Source organism: Sminthopsis crassicaudata, chromosome 4 (genome assembly GCF_048593235.1).
Source record: "Sminthopsis crassicaudata isolate SCR6 chromosome 4, ASM4859323v1, whole genome shotgun sequence".
NCBI classification, from domain to species: Eukaryota; Metazoa; Chordata; class Mammalia; order Dasyuromorphia; family Dasyuridae; genus Sminthopsis; species Sminthopsis crassicaudata.
In genome coordinates, this window is record NC_133620.1 from 23,484,980 (window position 1) to 23,501,717 (window position 16,738).

A 16,738-nucleotide genomic window follows, 5' to 3' on the forward strand; every position below is an offset into this window, starting at 1 on the left:
GAGAGAGACAGGCGCGTTGGACGCCCGCAGCCCCTGCTCGGCCCCGGGCCCCCGGCCCCGCTCCCCGACCCTCTGGCTCCCTGCTCCCCTCCCCCCCGCGCACCTGTCCCGTCCCTGTCTGGAGGCCGGCGCTCTCGGCCACTGCGGGCTGATCGGGATCCTCATCCCTCCGTCCCCCTCCTCTCCCGCTCCTCCCGACCCCCCTCTCCCCCACCCCCCTGCCCTTCAAGCACCCTCCAGCCCCCCTGCCCCGGGAGCGGACAGGCCTAACAGGTGTCCTGGCACCGAGCCCCCTCCTCCCTTCCTCCGAGATTGGGGGGGGGGGTCCCAGCGCTGCCAGTGAGGCGCCCCCGCGGGCCTCTGGGCAGATGGACTGCGCTCCCTCCACCCGGCAAACTGGCGAGAGGGCGGGGGAGAGGGAGAAGGTCCTTGCGCGGGAGCCCACTCTCCATTCCTAGGGCTGCATCCGTGAGCCCACTCCCCAGGCTGGGATGGGGTGGGGGGTGCGGGAAGGTCCTGGCACCTGTTCATAGTCTCTGCCCTGCCCGGGTCTTTGCGCCCACTCTCTAGGGGGGGCGGTCCTTCCGCCTGCTCTCTCTCCTGGGGGAGGCCCAGGGAGGGAGGTTGGGGGGCTCGCTCTCAATCCCTACTCCCAGGGATGGAGAGGCTCGCGCCCCTTCCTTGGTCCAAGCGGGGGGTGGGGGGGCGTTCCCCGGTGTGGAGAGGGGCTCGTGCCCGTTCCGCCGCTCGGGGAGGGGGCGGAAGGGGGGCGGCCCCCGGCGCCGATCTGCAGCCCCCGGTCTCCAGTTCCGTCCCCTCCCCTCCCCTCCCCCTCCCTGGGGGGCGCCCTGGCGCCGGGCCCCGGCCCTCGGGCCGCCTCTGCCGGGCCCCGCCCCCCGCCGGCCCCGCCCCCGCCGGCCCCGCCCCCTCCCCGCTCACCTCCTCCGCCGGCCCTCCCCCCCACAATGCAGTTCGCGGCGCGACGACGGCCATGGCGGCAGCGGCGTCCTGAGCTCGTCGCGTCCGGGCCTCCAGCGGCAGCGGCGGCGGCGGCGGCGGCGGCGGCGGGGAGCGGGCGGGCGCAGCGCGGACAGCGGGCGCTGGGGCCGGGGCGGCGGCGGCGGCGGCGGCGGCGGCGGAGGAGGAGGAGGGGCGGCAGCAGCGCAGCGCGAGCCCGGCATGAGGAGCCGCCGCGCGAGCCCCGCCACAGGTAGGCAGCCAGGGGGCAGCGGGGGGCGGCAGGGGGGGCGGGGGCGCGCTCCCTGCCCGGCCCCCCGCGGGGCGCCGGTGCCCAGTCCGGCTCGCGGCTGCAGGTTCCTTTGCGGGCACGGGGGCTGCGGACCCTCCTCCCGGAGCCCCCCGATAGAGCGCCCCCGAGGGGCTGGGGGGGCCGGGCAAGCAGCGGCGCAGCCCGCCCGTGCGCTCCCCGCGGAGCCCGCACCATCGATCTATCGGTTGATTGATTGGTGTCTGCCCGCCTTATTGAAGGGCGCCCCGCGCCCGCTCCGGGGCCAGGGTCCCCGCCGTCGCCGCTCCGTCCCGGCTGCTCGCGGCCGCTTCCCTCGGGCGCCTCGGAACGTGCCTCCCCGGACCTGGGCGAGAAAGGCGGCCGAAGAGCCCCCCGGAGGCACGGGAGGAGGCGGGGGGGACCCTGCTTCCGAGGGGAGGGGGTGGCGGAAGGAGGATCCGTGCCCCCGAAATGTGGCGGGGGTGACGAGCGGGCGGCGAGGGAGAGAAAGTTGCCTCTCTCCTCCTCCTCCTCCCCGGCGGCTGCTCCGGCGCGGCCGGGGTCAGCGCGGAGGGTCCAAGTTTGCGGGCGGCAGCCGCCCCCCACACCCCCCCCTTGTCTCGGTCTCTCTCTCCAGGACTCGTTTCCTCCGAGTGTAACCTCCGTGCCGAGCCCGGCTTCGGAGACCTGGAAAGATGGGCTCGCTCTGACACTTGGTGATGTTATTCTGTCGTTGTGTGTAATGTGGCCCGATCCGCTCCGTCTCGAGCCTTTTAAGGTTTGCAAAGGGCATTTTCCAGGTGGTTTTTATGTCTAGAGACGGCTTCTCGTCGTATTTGATTATTAATGAAAGAAATGTAAGCACTTTGGGGGAAAAAAAGTGAAAGTCTTTTAGTGATGGGTCTCTGCTGCATTTTGCAATTCAGTAATTCATTGAAGTTCAGGTGGAAGGATCCAAAAATGAAACTTACTAGGAGATAACTGGGAGTGGAAAATGAAAGTAATTGACTTATTGAAAATTAGCAAATACCGAAGTGTATTTGCAAATTGATCTGCTTACAAATGACACAATATAAATAGGCTAATTGATCTGTTTTGAAGAGAAGACTCAATCCCAATGGACATTTTTTTACAATTCCAAATCATATTTAAAATAAAATTTAAGGAGTGCTTGGGACATAGGAAGTGCTTTAAAAAGGCTTTGTTTGTCTATCTAAAAGTAAGTCCCTGACAGTAGATACGAGTCTTTGTGTTATTAGGAAAGCTAAAGCTTAATTGAATCTTTTGCTTCCAAAAATGTAGCAGTGTACAAAGGTGTATCAGGAAATTTTGTTTTTATAAATCATGTGATTAAAAACAAAGTTGAATTTCAGAAACAGTTTTTTTAGCCTTCTTTCAGCCACCTCACTTTGGCAGCAACTGGTTGGAGAATTTCTTTTGAATCTTAAAGTACATTCTGATTTGTGAGAATATCATCAGTCCTTACATTATATCAGATCAGGATCTTTGTGTGGAGAAAGGTGTTTAAATGAATTTTCACCAGAAAGTTCCAGCTTTTAAGAAACACATTTTTTGATATCTAACTGCTTGTGACTTACCTTTATCCTAGTTCAAAGAAAGACATCAAACTTATAGCAAATTAAAATTTGGTTCCTTCTAGAATAATTTGTATGCTTATCTTAAAGACATTTTGTTGCTGGACACTGAGGAGATCAGTTGCTCCAAATAAATTCGCTTTTCTTCTCCCTCTTCCTTCCCCCACCCCCTAAAAAAGTAATTCTATACAGAGGCTGGGGGGAAGTGATAGGACATCTCACAGTGGGATATGCGGATTTTTCATTCTGAAGTCTCCCAAGGATACAAAATTGTTTTTATCTCCCTGATAAAAGATATAGTCACTATGTTTTTGCATCAGAATCTAGAGGCTCATACTATTTGAAAAATACATAGAGGCCAGCATGACTGTTTTTCATAAACTTGGCCATTTAAAAAAAAAAGGAACAAGTATATAAATGCAAAAATAAAAATCAGGATTTTTTCTTTTCTCAACATCGTGTTCAGAAGAATGGTTTGAACCATTGAATAGATATTTTTTTCAATGTACAAATATGGTTTTATAGATCACTTCCCCACCAAGAAGTTCATTGCTTTCCCATAGTTGGCAAGAAGCATTTGAGATACCTACTGTGGGTCTAGTGTGCCATCTTATTTAGCCTTGCAGTATACTATTCCTGTTTTGTAAACTGAAAGACTAAAGCACATTGAATTGACTTGCTTAAGATCACTGTGTGATTGAACCTTGGCCCAAGGCCAGCCTCTTGGACCAGTGACAAATTCACTTTGGGTTTAGGAGCCTATTGATTTTTTTCAGATTTTAGGGTTTAACCATGGGGACACTACACACACACACACACACACACCTTTCCTCCCCCAAAATGAAATTACAAATTACCATTGAATAACTTAAATTGAACTTTTGATTAGTCTAGATAAAAAAAATTAAGGTCTTTCCAGCCACAAATCCTATCTCAACTTTAATGTTTTTAATGTGAATAAGAGAAAATGTTATTGTTCAGCTTTTTAAAGATTTTTAAAGATTCTTTTACCTGTCCTAAATCATGAGAAAAATGTTTTAAAGATGACCACTATTTCCTTTAGAAGGCAGAGAAGATTCTCTGCTAGCCTCTCTTTACTGTTTTCCACCGAATCTCTCTCCCACCTCTCTTGGCAGTTTTTAGTGTTTGGTCCCATTGCTGTCTCATAAACTTACACAGTAAAGGATTTTTCTTATCTTACAAATTTGTGCTAAAGTTTGAATGTGTATTTGTACACTGTTCACTGCTGGTGCTTGCAAGCATCAGAGTATTGACTTCCAAATAAGCCTAGAAAAGTGTTTAATGAACCAAAGTTTTCTAAACCTTGTCACCTGGAAATCCAGGTACTGCTCTACCTAGAGTTACGGAGGTTTTGGGGTCTTGTTCAAGCTCCAAGGCAAGTTTTAGAGAGGTTTAAGTTTAGGTTGAGCTAAAGTTGAAGAAGGGACATGGTGCTCTCTCTGACATGAAATGTCACCCCTTTCTAAATTAAAAGTGACCATCTGTCCTGACAAAGTCAAGAAGTTCATCCATCCCAAGATAACAGTTGCTTTATTGAGATGTAATCTCAAATTCCAAATGCTGCTGTTCATTCATGCTAGCTTATATCAGGACCCCAATAGTATGAATTTTTAAACCCAGATTCTGTAAATCATTTGGCTCTTTTTGACAGTAAAAACAAAAAACAAGCCAAAAAAATCTCTTTTCTGAATCTTGATTATTGATAATAACATGGTTTTCATTCTCAAAATTGGGATTTGAGAGGAATCTGGGATAATGGAAAGAGCAGCATTCATTTGGGATTGCGATTACTCCCTTGGTTTTATCTGGGTGATCCTGGAAAGGTCCCTTTTACCTTTAGGGGACCAAATAGGAAATTTTGACATTCTTTCGTTGGTGATCCTATCTGATTTTACACTCTTAATTTGAGGGGAGATGATACAAAAATATTAATTGCTTATTGTGTGCAAAGAAAACGTAGGCCCTTCCCCATAGGAAACTCCTAAAACAAGTACAACCTAGAATATTTTACATGATAAACGTAATTACAAAAAAAATAATTCTTGGTGTAAAATCTGAGGTGGAAGGTCACGACCTGAGTGATAAGGAAATATTGGGGAGGGAGGCCATGGTAGATGAAGAAGTGAATGGTTTAAATGTTGTAACACTTTCCCTAAATCTTTTTCTGTTAAATAGTAACAGTTAATGATGCAAATACTGAAAATTATCACATTGTCTCAATGATCAGTTTGTAAAATTCAAAATTAGGGGAGATTTCAGTTATTTTTTTTTTTTTTAACACTTAATAGTTATGCCAGATTAAATGAGGGGCTGATCCTCAGTATGCCTTTATCATGCTAGAGAATTGTCACTGGACTTTGCATGGAAGTGGTCTGCAGCCCCCTGTTTTCTCTGAGTCTTTTTGGCATCATTGTCTGGCCCAGTGTCTGCTTCACAGGTGGATGAGAGAAGAGCAAGCCCATTTCCATGAAATATTTTCAGGTCTGGCAATTAACTAGTCCTGGGTTCTCATCTAATTGATCTGAGAGTAATGAGTGAAATGGTATTTCACAATCTCTAGTTTTTGAACACCAATATCTCAGTTTCACATTATCGAAGCGGCAGCACAACCGAATTACAAACCCACAAACAAGTGAACCCCCAAATCAGGTACTCACTACTGATGCTCTGGAGACCCGCTTGAAACTGGGAAGAAACAAGAAAGCCCATGTGCTGCTTGGTAGGCTCCTCTGTGACAAGAGTCAGCCCTGATTATCTGTGTTTTCTGGGAACAGGGAAAGTATGGGTTGGGTAATTGAAATCCATGGGTGATTCCCAGACCTCATTTTAAAAGCCAGTAATTTCAGTCTGTTCCCTTAACCAAACCACAGTTACTGAAAAGAAGCAAGATTTTTATTTGTTCTGACCACCTTGGGTGAAAGTGCTAAATGAGTTAAAGGTTAGGTGGCTGGAGAAAGTTACTAAAAGGCATAGATAATCCACAAATGAAACATCAACTTCCAAATAAACATTTCATGAGTTTGCCTTCAAAATCCTACTTGTTCACAAGGGAGATAAGGAGAGAGACAATTCTGATCACAAACACTCTTTGGAGTTACCCAGAAGAATTGGATAATTTTTTTAAGCTTTAGTAATTATAATTCTAAATAGTGATAAATTTGTTAGGGTTCTAATTAGTTTTCCATTAGAAATATCAAAAATCCTTTGCTTCCTATTTTAATTTTAATACATTTTTAAGGTTTATTCAACAAGTATTCACCAATTACTGAATTTGTGGATGATTGAGAAATAATCTTCCATTGTTCTAAGGATGGATTGTATTGATCGCTGTAGTAATGGTATCAGTAACAGGCAATAAAGTATGATTTCCTTTGAACATGTTTTCAGAAATTTGCAATATTTTTGTCCGCTAAACCTTAGGATAGGTTAATTAGCCTATTTCTATCATTCCAGTATAACAAATAACCAAGAGTCCCATGTTAGGTTTTAAGATTTATTAAACATTTTTAATGATCTCTCTTCATTAATAATGCATGCAAACATTTCATTATGTGAAGATACTTAGACCTCTGGTTATTTGGACAATTTTGTTTAGCCAGCCGGGTAACATTATAGGCAAATGCAGTGTCCTTACTTATAGAACACGAGTTTCTTATAATTTTTTATAACTTGTTGAATTAAAGCAACAACGGCACATTAGCAAAAAGTCCCGGGACTTCTGGTTTATTCAGTTCATTTCCACAAACATTTATCAAGTGCCACTAAGTTATTCTGCCTTGGTGATTTACTTGGTCTTGTGAATTTCAAGGGCTCAATCAAAATGGATGCTCTGTCAGCCCAGATGTTTTATGGGTCTGCAAAAAGTCTTCTCGTTGAATTTACAAAACGAATGGGGCCACTCCATATAGCTTAGTGTGGCTTCCTGGTCTGGCTCACAGAGCAGTTACTTACTTGGTCAGCAGCTACCCCATATGATTAGGATCCTAGTCTTGTTGGCTGGCTCTAAAGCAGAACTTGGAGGCCTCATAAAACATTATTTACATACAACTCCTGCTTCAGCTAAGCCCTTTCAGCTTGCCTGAAGTGAGCAGGCCCTCCAGTGCTTAGATCCCTGGAGGAAGGTCACTAAACCCCGAAGTCACCCAATGGAGAACTAAGGGTTGGGATTCTTTGAATTTAAGAACATTTTCTACATTGAGCCTGTCAGAAACTTTGGTTCTAGCAATATCTATTTCTGCTTGCGTTTCTAGGTTAGAGTATGAGAAGGGATGGGTCTTAAGACATCTCTCAGTTATCTAGATTTTCCTATAACTCTGTTGATAGAATTCTTGTTGATCACCTTGTATTACCAGCTGGTAGGGTCAGAGAAGCATAGCTTTGTAACTATAAGGAATGATAGAGGACATCTGATCCAGCTCCCCTCCTCAGCTGAGGAGACCAGGGCTCAGAGAGATGGTGACTGACTGCCCCAAGTTACACTATCCACGCCAGTGCAAGGACATGAGTTTGAATCCCCCTAGCAAGAGTTAGGATCCCAACAGAAGTCCTTATTTCAGATGCAGAGTTCTTTTAATGGAATTAGCAACCGTAGGCTATTCATCCAGACACTTGGGGGGAGAAGGGGGAGAAAGGAATGGAGAGGGAGCTCATTGCCAGCTGCCAGCATCAGGACCTTCCATTTGAGGTTTCTCGGGACCATTACTGTACTCAAATCCTTTGCTTTTAGAGATAATTTAAATCATTTGATTCATAATCCAAGAGGTACCACAATTAAGAAATGAAAAGAAAGTTTACTTTAATGTAGTTATCTACTTTACCTTAAGATACTATCTCACCATCAATTATCACAAGGCATTGTGATTGTTTTGTGACATTTGGAATTTTTATAGCAAATTCAAGAAATGTCATAGTTCTGTGGTGCCCAAGTAGCAAGGGAGGCACAGAATTGCTATTGTGCTTCAGATATTTTTTACTGTGAGTGGCTTTCCAGCAGTGAGTGGGGATGTGGCTAAAAGCAGTGTATCTTGCCCTTCTTCCCAACTTCCATTAAGAAGAAAACTTCTCAAAAACATTTAGAACTCTTGGCTACATTTAACATTTAACAAAAACATTTAGAACTTTTATGGGCTACTCTTGTCATAGCTTCTCTAAGACTCGGTTTCCTTATCTGGAAAAATAAAGGCGTCTGTCTAGCTTATCTAGAAGACTTTTCCCACTGAAATTCTATTATTCCAAGGGTAAAGAAAATTCCTTTTTTTTTTTTTTTTTTTAAGTTTCATGAATTAAATAAAGGAATTTTAAGCATGTTAGAGCTGGGGTCCATTTGATCTTAACAAAATGAAATGGAAATAAGAGCTTCCCAGAGTATAAATTTTTACCTCTTCCTTTATAGCTTAATGCTGATAAGCTAAAGCTGTACCTTGTATTTAGGATCCCAGACTTCTAGTCTGGTGTGTCATGTAGGAGGTGGAAATGGACCAATATGTCTATGCTTTTCCCTTGAAAAGGAAATGAATGCAATCCATATCCTGTCATTTTGTTCTGCATTGTTAAAGCTTCTGCTCTCTTTATAGATTGTTTTTTTTTTTTCAATTGCCTTTCTTGATCCTTTAAAAAAAAAAAAAAACTAGTTATTTAATGATGTGTTTGTTTATTATACAAATTGTTCACTTTGTTACAGCTGAGAATTGGGAGGACATGTTTGTGATCAGTATAATCAAGTTTTACTTAGTTCCACAAATCTTTTTTGAATTTGTTTTAGGAAGCAGAGTCCCAGGATCTTGGAGCCCAATTTCTAAACTCTTCATACACTTCCTCTTTCTGTCTGAGTGGTCTCTAATAAACTCCATAACAAAATCTCCTTCCCAAATGTTTCCTCATTTTGGTTCCTTGATTTCTTCACACAAGTAAATATTCCACTGCTTTTATTTTTCTTCCTCAATCTCTTACTGGAGAGTTTTATTCTATTTCTCTGGCTGTTCTGGGACATTCTTGGGAAGACCAGGAGTTTCTTTCTCAAATTATCTACCTCTTTCTTCAGGAAGAACCTCAAATCTCTTTTTAAGATTGAATTGTACAGCTGCCTTTTCTTTTCTGTTATCCTGTCCTGTCCTGACCAAGAAAAACAACTTTTCCCCCATTGAAACCTTGTTTCTGTTTACACTTTTAAAAATCCTTCATTCTTCCTAACAAACTGGAGTGTAGAAAAGTATCATGTCATCCCTTCACATCCCTTCATCTCCTTCAGGAGAAAGATCAGACTAAACATAGAACACAGAAAACAGGCACTTGATAACAGAATTACAATTTCCTCAACTTTCTATAGAGGTTGAGATTCCCAGTCTCTTAAAACTGCTTGTGGATGTTTTATCCACTAAATACCCTGTTTAAAAAACATATTTCACATCCAATTTGCTTACCTCCTCCTCCCTATTCACTCTTCGTCTATTTAGCCTTCTATTTATTCTTTCCACCTGTGTTTTCTTGCCTTGTTCTGCCTTGTGTTACCAATTACCTTTTTATTTTTCATGAGTCTTCCTTTTTCTTCCTTGATTGTCCTTAAGTCCTTACTTACTTGTTACCCTCTTTTTAAATCTCAAAGTAGAATCCAGGTCACTATTACTCATATTGGATTCATATTTTCATCAGTTTCTCCCTAATGTTGCCCATTTCTCCTTAACTTTTGACATACTTTACCTACATGGTTTCCCTCCTCTAGGATTTTATCTTTCTTCTCCTGATCTTCCCTTACGTCCCTTTTCTCATGATAGCCAGTAGAATAAGTGCTCTACCCTCATCAATCCTTATCTCCATATTATGTTCAGTTTGGACACCTTGAGAAACCTAAGGATCTTGAGTTAGTGACATTTGAGGATTTTGGTGTATTGAGCCACAATATTTTTCTCAAGTCTTTGAAGAGCAGTTTTGTAGTGGGCAGATCAGACTTGCTTTCTGTGGCCCTGGGGGCACAACCAGGTACAGTGAGTAGAAGTAACAGAGAAATCACTTTAGGCTTCATGTCTGGAGGAGCTATCCCACAGTGGAAGGAGCTGCTCTCGAGAATGGGGAGTCGCCTTGTCAGGTACAATTCTTTTTGTGTGGGGCTTTGGAGTGGAGTCATTGGAGGCCTTTCGCAACACTCAAATTCTGTAATTTGGTAATTTATTCCCACCATTTTCCCCCCTGGAAGCATCAGAATTTTACTAATATCAGGTCTTTATAAACAGGAGAATCCTTAATTCCAGTCAAGAACTCCACCTAAGAAAATATTGGTAAGGTTTATTTCACTCTATAGCAAATAGCTAAATTTACTGGGGAGGAATCTTCCTTTCCCTCTCTGGTAACCTCCTCCCACTTTCCCAGAACCCTAAAGGTCTTTTCTACTTATTTTATTTGAACTATGCCATTTTCTCCCCACTCCCCCAGCTCCCAGGCCACTCAAAGAGAAAGTATTTAAGGTGGATTGTATATGTCCCCAATAGAATTGGCTCACCAGAGAGATAGAGAACAGTTGTCTTGACTGTTATAGAAGCTGAAGTAAATTTCTCATATTTTCCTCTTGGGTGAAATGAAGTAAGTCTCCCTTGTATTGTTTTGTTAGCTTGAGAACTCTATACTTTTTGGTAGTAATCTAGATGTGAACCCTCCATTCCTTGTGAGCTGTAGCCTCAGAATTGCTTCTCTGATCCCGGGACTTGCACAGAGCCCACAGTACCAGGGAAAAGTAACATTTGGTTTGGCTGCTTCTTGTTCTTTTTTGTCCCTGGCTCCTGCTTTGTCCAAGAACTCCTCTGCATCCAAGAAGCATGGCCCAGAAATTCCCATGGTGTTTGGACGCTGCTTATTCACTGTTACCATTGGGAACTCCTCCGTCCCCCTAGTGCCACACTATCTCTGGGGCTTCTCTCTTGAGGAGTCTTATGGATGGGCAGGCTTTCCTTAGAGGGAATGAAACCCAATGAATCAATAGTCTAACTCATCTGTGTGTGTCTCTTTTCTGCAGCTCCGGTCTTCCCATTTTAAAGGCCACGTCCAAGGGAAGCCCAAGTAGAGTCATCCTCAATTTGGTGTCCTTGGAGTCAGACTACCCAGGGTAAGGTATCATACACCTTATGAAGGTAATTTAAAAAATACCAAAACAAAGACGTCTTGCCAACCTTAATGTCAAAGAATTAACTTTGTCAGGGGAATTTCATGTCTCCTTAAGAGGCATAAAAGGTATTTAGATTCCTCCTGGGTGCAGCCCAGGCAATTACGATAACTATTAAAATGCTGTTAATAAGTGAGATTCCATAAAAATATTTAAAAGCTGTTTAAAATTTTATTAGATTAGGTGAATGTGATTGCAGTGATATTGAGGGATTAATTTGAAAGGTATCTGAAGAAGGGAAAGAAAGCAAAGGTATGGAAAAGTCTCAGATTTTATAATGATCCCAAAAAAGGCAAACTATTAATCAACCAGCCAAATAATTGTTAACCACCTATTATGTGCAAAGACAAAGAATGAAATAATCCCTACTCTCAAGGAGCTTAATTCTATCTGGGGAGACAAGTATATAAAAATAGATCTACCTGCCTTCCCATCTGGATAGACTTTTTATGGGAATAATCTCTAGGTGAATCTATGACTTCTTCAGTGAGGGGATTATAGATGAGCAGACTCTTGTTAAGGGATAGTCTACAGTAAACTATATTTCGCCATTAAACAGTCTAGTGAAAAATATAAAAAAAAATGCTACTATGCTTATTATTTAAGTTTTTAAAAGCACATTTGATTCCATTAGAGCAAAATGCTGCTCCATCAGAGCAAAATGCTGCTCCAGATGTTCTTCCAATAAGGGATCTCCATCAAGATTCTTTGAAGAATAATCAACAAGTGTTTAAGCAACTTCAGATGCCAGACTCTGCTGAGTGCTACAGGTCAAAGACCCCCCCCCAAAAAAAAAAAAAATGAAGCAGTCTCTACTTTCAAAGAGCTCCCTCTAATCATTAATATTAGCTGAGGCATAAAACAGCAAGACAAGCCCACTAGCACTGTACACATTTATCGTCCTGCCCTTGTGCACAGTCCCAAGTTGAAAGAGGTATTCCAGATCCTCCTGTTTGTGCTGGTTCTATCCAGCCCCCATACTTGCACAGTGGAAAAGATACTGACCAAACTCAAGGGGAAGAAGATTGTCCATTTTCCAGATTGCCATACAGTTGGACAATCTATAGCTCTCACTCATTTTTGTGTGTATATCTTGTGTAGATGTTGCAAACAGACAATGAGAAGGTCCAAAGTGTACAGGAGGAGGAAGGGCAGAGTGTGCTGAATTTCTTGGGAAAATGACAGGATTCTTTTAGTGACCTCACATTCTTCCAAAAACACATGCCAGTGTTCTGCTGGTAGCGTATGGCTTCAAGTCAAAGAATTAAAGAATAATCTGCTGCAGAGGCAAGTGGAGAAGCACACAGCAAGTGAGCAGGCTGCGGGCGGTGCGTCTATTAGGAGTTAGGAAAAATAAAGGTAAAGGGAGGTCGTGAAAAAGGTGACAAGGGTGAGAATTAACAGTCGAACAAACCGTGTGGATGGATGGTTGGATGGGTGTCCCCTTGGTACATTCTCAGTATCAGAAAAAATTGAGAGGGCCTCCTCAGCCCCTGGGTGGGTTCTCTGTGGTGAACCTTGAGAAGAGCCAGAACAAGAATTGAGCAGCAAGAGATGTAGGCTTCCTCCAAAGAGTTGGAGAACCCCTGTCTGGTTTTGTGGGAGGGAAGGTCAGCCAGGCACAGGTGAGGAACATGATCTACTTACCTGAGTCAGAGGTTAAAGATCTCCAGCTCCTCAATGACAAGAGAAAAAGGGAGCATTTCTACTGAAGGAATATTAAAGGAAAGTGGCTGGGTCACCCATTTGAAATATTTCTTAACAGAGGTAGCTTAGTATTCTGCATTATCTCACTAACACAAGGCCTCATGCTCAGGAAATGAGGGTTCAATTTCTTATTTTAGGTAAACTTTTTTTAAACTAAAAGTTAACATACTGCATATTATTTTTATTGAAATATTTTGGTTTTGGCACATTGGACCAGCCACAAAAATTTACAATTAAATCCTAACATACTTTTCTCTAAGTTAGCATTCTTAAATTTACAAATTTGTAACTAGTAGATTGTGGAACTTAGTGAATATATAGTTCAGGGATTTGCCTTTGAATTCAGCAGAATTTATTTTTACCTGTAAAAAAAGATTATGTTCAGTCTTAATCTTTATTAAAAATGTTATTTGGACCAAATCTGGATTTGGGCATTTTATTTTATGGCAAGCTGAAGAGTGAAAAATCCTGGTGTTTTTAAAGTTTAATATAGGTACATTTGAAACGTAGAAATCAATTAGCAGTAAAATTGTAAGGCCATTTCCTACTTATTAAACATTTGAGTTTTGTGGCAGATGCGTTGTTCCTCCGCTGGGATGACAATTCCCATTATATCCCTAGGACTGAATGGATTCCAGTGGCTTGATTTTATTAATGCTTTTGTCAGTTTGGGGTGATGTTGGTGGTTTTGTTTACTTTTCATTTATTTTTTCACAGAATGATTAAGCTAGTCATACTTCCAGAAGTGCAGAAAGTCTACTCAAAAGTATTTTTCTTTGTCTAAAGAGGCCTGTGAAGAAAATGCAAAGATTAGCAGTGGAAATAGGAAGAACTTGATATATGAAAGGGTTACCTGGTTAATATCCTGGAAGACATGGATTCATCTGGCCCAACAATTCAGAATTTCTGGGTTCCACACCTTTCTTGTTTTTACATATTAATATTAATATTTACATCTTAACTATAAGATTGTTTGCAACTTTATGTTGGTTGATATTTTTATTGAGTAATTACCTCCCACTCTTCAAAAATTCCCTTGTTTTGATGTCATGGTTCCCATAATATCATTAGAACCTCATCATTGGGTACCTCTCCAGGCTGTGAATCATTGTGAAATGATTAGTTTCTGGGTTTGGGTATTTCTCATTTTAGGAAATGATTTTTTGGAAACTTCATTATGTCCCTTATCAGATGATTATTGTTGTCGTGATTTTGATTGATCGATTATTTTTTACCCCAACAGACAATATACTTACTTAAACTGGATTGAAAGACACACACATTACTAGAGATCATCTTTTTAAAGGTATCTCAAGAGAAAAGAAGCAGGTCTTCATAATAATGGAAGAGTCTACAAGCTCTAAAAATGGAAATCATGAACCAAGGAAGTCTGCTCGCGTTGTTTATGAAGAAAGCAAAGCTCTTAGAGCTCCAACCAATCAGAATTTGAAACCTAGAAATGATAGAGTCATAAGGGACATTGGAAGAAGTTCTCCAAGTGGGAACAGTAACAAAAAAAATAAACAAAATGATGTTTGTACAGAAAAAATAGAACTTAAATCATGTAAGGTAAATACCTCTAGTGTCCCAGGCACCAAAGACTTGGGATCAGTCCTTCAAGATCAAAGTCATGGCAAAGCAAAGAAGTCACCGGGACCACTCCCCACAGGAGAAGGTGTGAAGCCAGTGAGAACCCAGCAGGTGGAAGACAATGCTCCAAGCTCATCAGCTCCAAGCTCATCCGCTTCTGAGAAGGAGGTAAAGAAAGAAACCTCACCTACTACTGTCCAAAGAGGGAAGCCAGCTCTAGAAAGTGCTCCGGGCTCTCCGAAAGTGAAACCATGTACAGACCATACCAGTGACCCTGGGCATGGCATTTCAGGAGCAGAAGACAAATCTGATGACTTGAGTAAGTAGGAATTACTCTGCACATCACCTTTTTTAGGAGGGAGGGACGAAATTTCCCTTAATTACCTTTGTTTCCAAAGAGAAGTCTTAGTGATATATTTACCTCTTAAAGCTAAATTCAGTTTCATAATAGATCTGAGTGTTGAATGTTAGTTACTATATACATATTACTTTTAACTGATCTTTTTGGGGGAAGAGGAAGGGGATGGTGATTAGGAGGCAGGGTTATTAAGTGATCCATCCAGGTTATTCATACAGGTAGTAAGTTTCAAGTGTCTTTGACTAGGTTTAAATTCAGTTCCTTTATCTACTGCGCCACCTAGCTGCTCTACTTTTAAGTGATCTTAAAGATTATTTTTGGTTTTGACTTTATACCTTCAAAAATATTTCAAAAACCTCATTTAGGTCCTTAGTAAGCATGCAGCTATATAGTTTTAGATAGGTACTTGGTAGGTCCTAATTTGTTTTTAAGAGTTCCAATGCTTTGTCCATAATGAGTAAACCTAATTACCCTTAAACAGCTTGAGAAATAGATTCATAGAGTCCTTAGGTTGGAAGGAGCCTTATCTTATGTTTAGAAATGACTGGCTAGAGCTTATAGAAACCTACCTTTCCAGACTTCTCAAATGCAGTTTTTTGTGCATTATAAATCAGATTCCCTCTGATTTTGAGAGGAAAAAGGACCAGAAGAAAGTGAGAGATTATTTGATTATTCCATCAATTTCTAGTCTATAGAGATCTGAGTAGTAATGCCTTCAACAAATGTAGCATTTAGGTAGAAACTGCTTCCAACTCCATTGAGAACAATCTGGTTCTAAATCTCATTTCGGACGCATTAAGCACCCCATTTAGCCTTATAATTAACCCAGCTGTTGCTTAATGATACATTGGCTGTGTCTCCTGAGTGTTTTGATGCCAGTTTCATTGGAATTTTGAATGATTCATCTGTCCCAGGTAACTTTTCCTGATGCACTGAAATTGGAAGGAAACAGTCATACTGAGTCTGGATGGTTGTAGAAATGAACAAGCTGTGTTCCTGTTTTCAGTGTTCAAGAAGACCTCCAATCAGACCATATCCGTAGAGAGTATCTGGCCCAACACTCTCTTTTTATAAATGAGCAAACTGAGGCTCCAAGTTGGGAAGTAGCTTGCCCAAAGTTGAATGGCTGGTAGAAGTGTAGGCAGGACTCAGGCTCAGCTTTCCTGATTTCAAGTCCAGTGAACAATGTAGTAACAAGGTAGTCTTTCTTTTTGTCTGTCTGTCTGTCTGTCTGTTTGTCTTTCTTTCTGTCTTTCTTGTCTGTCTGTCTTTCTTTCTTTCTTGACAATTGGAGTTAAATAATTAGCCCAGGGTCACACAGATAGGAAGTATTAAGTGTCTAAGACTAGGTCTTCCTGAATTCAAGGCTGGTGTTCTATCCACTGCGCCACCTAGCTGCCCCTAGTGAAAATTTTCAATTAGATAATACTTTTTAATTGTGGTTTTATTTTATTTTTTAATTTACTTTTATTTATTTATATTTTTTTATTTACTTTTAAGCCTAGGCACATTTATTAGTTTGACTTAAGCTAAAAAAATGGCTGCTAGGTTTTTCCAGTGGAACTTAAATTTATACCCCCCGCTAAGGTTTGAAGAGTATTTTGTCCATATTCTGCCATTTGATGCTCTCAAATTGGGGTAGTGATGCTATTTTATTATCCCTGTTTCAGATGAGGAAATGGGAGCAGAGAGAGAGTGCCTGGACCAGACTCCTATAGCTCCTAAGAAACCTGTTACAGGCAGGGTTCAGACCAAGGGCTTCCTGAGTCTGACTTTGGGGATCTAGAGAGAGCAGTGGTTTTTAAATAAATATACAAGGGAAATGACTCCAGGTGTCTTCTTGACTTTGTAATCTTATTTTTGGTTTTTCCATATAGTGAAGAATTGTCTAATCCAATTAATGGGGTCTGAACAAATGATATTTGAGCTCATAGCCAGAGTGCTAGGGATCGATTCTGTTCCAGGGACAAGGAAGCATGAAACCTTTCCTGGGCCCTCAAGTTGGCGCCAGCCTGCTCTTGAGCCCATGTTCTTGACCTCTTATTAACCTGTTTCTCTCACAGGTGTTGCTGTTCCCAGCCCTTTTCCTC

The 16,738-nt window shown here is 42.2% G+C and overlaps 1 protein-coding gene across 6 annotated transcripts in view; it reads left to right on the forward strand.

The window, feature by feature from the left end:
* Positions 1-1,073: 1,073 nt before the first annotated feature.
* The window catches only part of TUT4 (terminal uridylyl transferase 4), a 65,458-nt gene continuing 49,793 nt past the window's right edge, over positions 1,074-16,738 (forward strand). For all 6 annotated transcript variants that reach the window (XM_074265919.1, XM_074265921.1, XM_074265920.1 and 3 more), the window contains exons 1-3: positions 1,074-1,210; positions 10,847-10,936; positions 13,944-14,609. In XM_074265919.1, the coding sequence (XP_074122020.1) occupies positions 14,042-14,609 (568 nt within the window). In that variant the 5' untranslated portion in view covers positions 1,074-1,210; positions 10,847-10,936; positions 13,944-14,041. The remainder of the gene's footprint in view (positions 1,211-10,846; positions 10,937-13,943; positions 14,610-16,738) is intronic.